Below are 1,589 nucleotides of genomic sequence, written 5' to 3' on the forward strand. Positions count from 1 at the left end.
CTAGACTATAGACTAGACTATAGACTAGACTATAGACTAGACTATAGACTAGACTATAGACTAGACTATAGACTAGACTATAGACTAGACTATAGACTAGACTAAGCTATACAGACTATTTTTTGGACTAAATATGGATTATAGTATAAAATTTAGACTTTACTGTAGAGTATAGATTTGAATATGAAAGTATGTAAAAATTATTTGCAAATTTATGCTATACTTCAAAAAATCCTTCTATGATTACCCCTATTAAAACAAAAATATCATCTAAAGGTGGGTGGTAGCTTTCTTAACCGAAAAGTGTCAAGAAAAAATCGTATCGCTATAATAAATTTATTTTTTTGCATTATTTTTCTTGTGTAAAAATTTTAATAAAATAAACGTTAAGAAAGCTTAAAAGCCACAACAAATAATAGAAAAAATATTAATTTTATGAGATCATTAAAAACACATGTTTTTCACCAACTATTAAACTACATTAACCTATCAAAAAGTCATAATCAGAGGAAAAAGGAGGAAGAAAATTTATGATATTGAAATACCTACCACTTTTGCCAACACTAGGAGCCCCAACTACCGCAATTTTTAATTCCGTTAAAGTGGATTTTTTACGTCGAATGCCACGGGTAGTCATAGTGAGTCAAATATATAGATTTTTATATTATTTTATTTATTTATATTAATTTTAGTTCGTTGTTGTTGTTATTGTGTGTTTGGAACAAGGAAAGAAAAAAACTATGCAAAATATTTTGTTAAAAATCTATTTATTTATATTTATATGTTTGTTGTTGTTTCTCTTGTTTTCCAATGATAAACGGTTTAAAAACACGCACTTTTTCTTAAGGTGTATATATACATATATACATATACATTAATAAACAACAAATATACACGTTTTAGTAATCAGGGAGAAAATCTTTTATATGTTTATATTTAATTTTCCATAAAGAATGTATAGATTTTTTTTCTTAAAATTGTTATTGATTAATTTTTTTAGATTTTTTTTTAAATATTTAACCAAATAATTTATTTTGTTTTTAAAAACTTTAAATGCCCACAACTAATTGTTTTTTTTTTTTGCTTTAAATTTAAATTGTTTTGTTTTTTGGTAAAAAAAATTTCAATGTCAAAATATTGTCTTAAAAAATCATCTTCAAGTTTCTTAAACAATTTATTTTCTCATTACTTCTATATATAATTTCACTTAAAATTATTTTTATTTTTCAACAAGTAAAATTTTTAAAATATTTTTTTATTAAAAAAAAATATTTCTTAATCGTTTTTTTATTTAAATCAAAAATTTTGCTCAATTTTCGTTTAATAAATTTGTTGTTCTTAAAAAATTCACAAATGCTCACAAAAACACTTTTCTGGTATTTTTCTAAAAAAAATATTTTTTTCTTATTTAAAAAAAGGCAACGTTTTGCCCGCTTTAACGCTAAAATTTGTACTAAATGTGATCGCAATCGTGTATAAATTTTTGTGAATTTCAAATAAAACTGAAAATCTTTATCTAGAAGATACTACAGAATATTTCTTTTTTTGTTTTCTACTTCGGTATTTATTTAAATATCTTAAAAATAGAT

The 1,589-nt window shown here is 22.7% G+C and overlaps 1 protein-coding gene across 1 annotated transcript in view; it reads right to left on the reverse strand.

Moving 5' to 3' along the window:
* Positions 1–1,272, reverse strand: part of LOC111683618 (ras-related and estrogen-regulated growth inhibitor) — a 6,222-nt gene extending 4,950 nt beyond the window's left edge. Inside the window, exon 1 of the mRNA XM_046952586.1 lies at positions 550–1,272. Coding sequence (XP_046808542.1) covers positions 550–637 — 88 coding nt within the window. The 5' untranslated portion in view covers positions 638–1,272. The remainder of the gene's footprint in view (positions 1–549) is intronic.
* Positions 1,273–1,589: the final 317 nt, after the last annotated feature.

The sequence above is a fragment of the Lucilia cuprina genome, chromosome 5, assembly GCF_022045245.1.
Source record: "Lucilia cuprina isolate Lc7/37 chromosome 5, ASM2204524v1, whole genome shotgun sequence".
In the NCBI taxonomy this organism is placed as follows: Eukaryota; Metazoa; Arthropoda; class Insecta; order Diptera; family Calliphoridae; genus Lucilia; species Lucilia cuprina.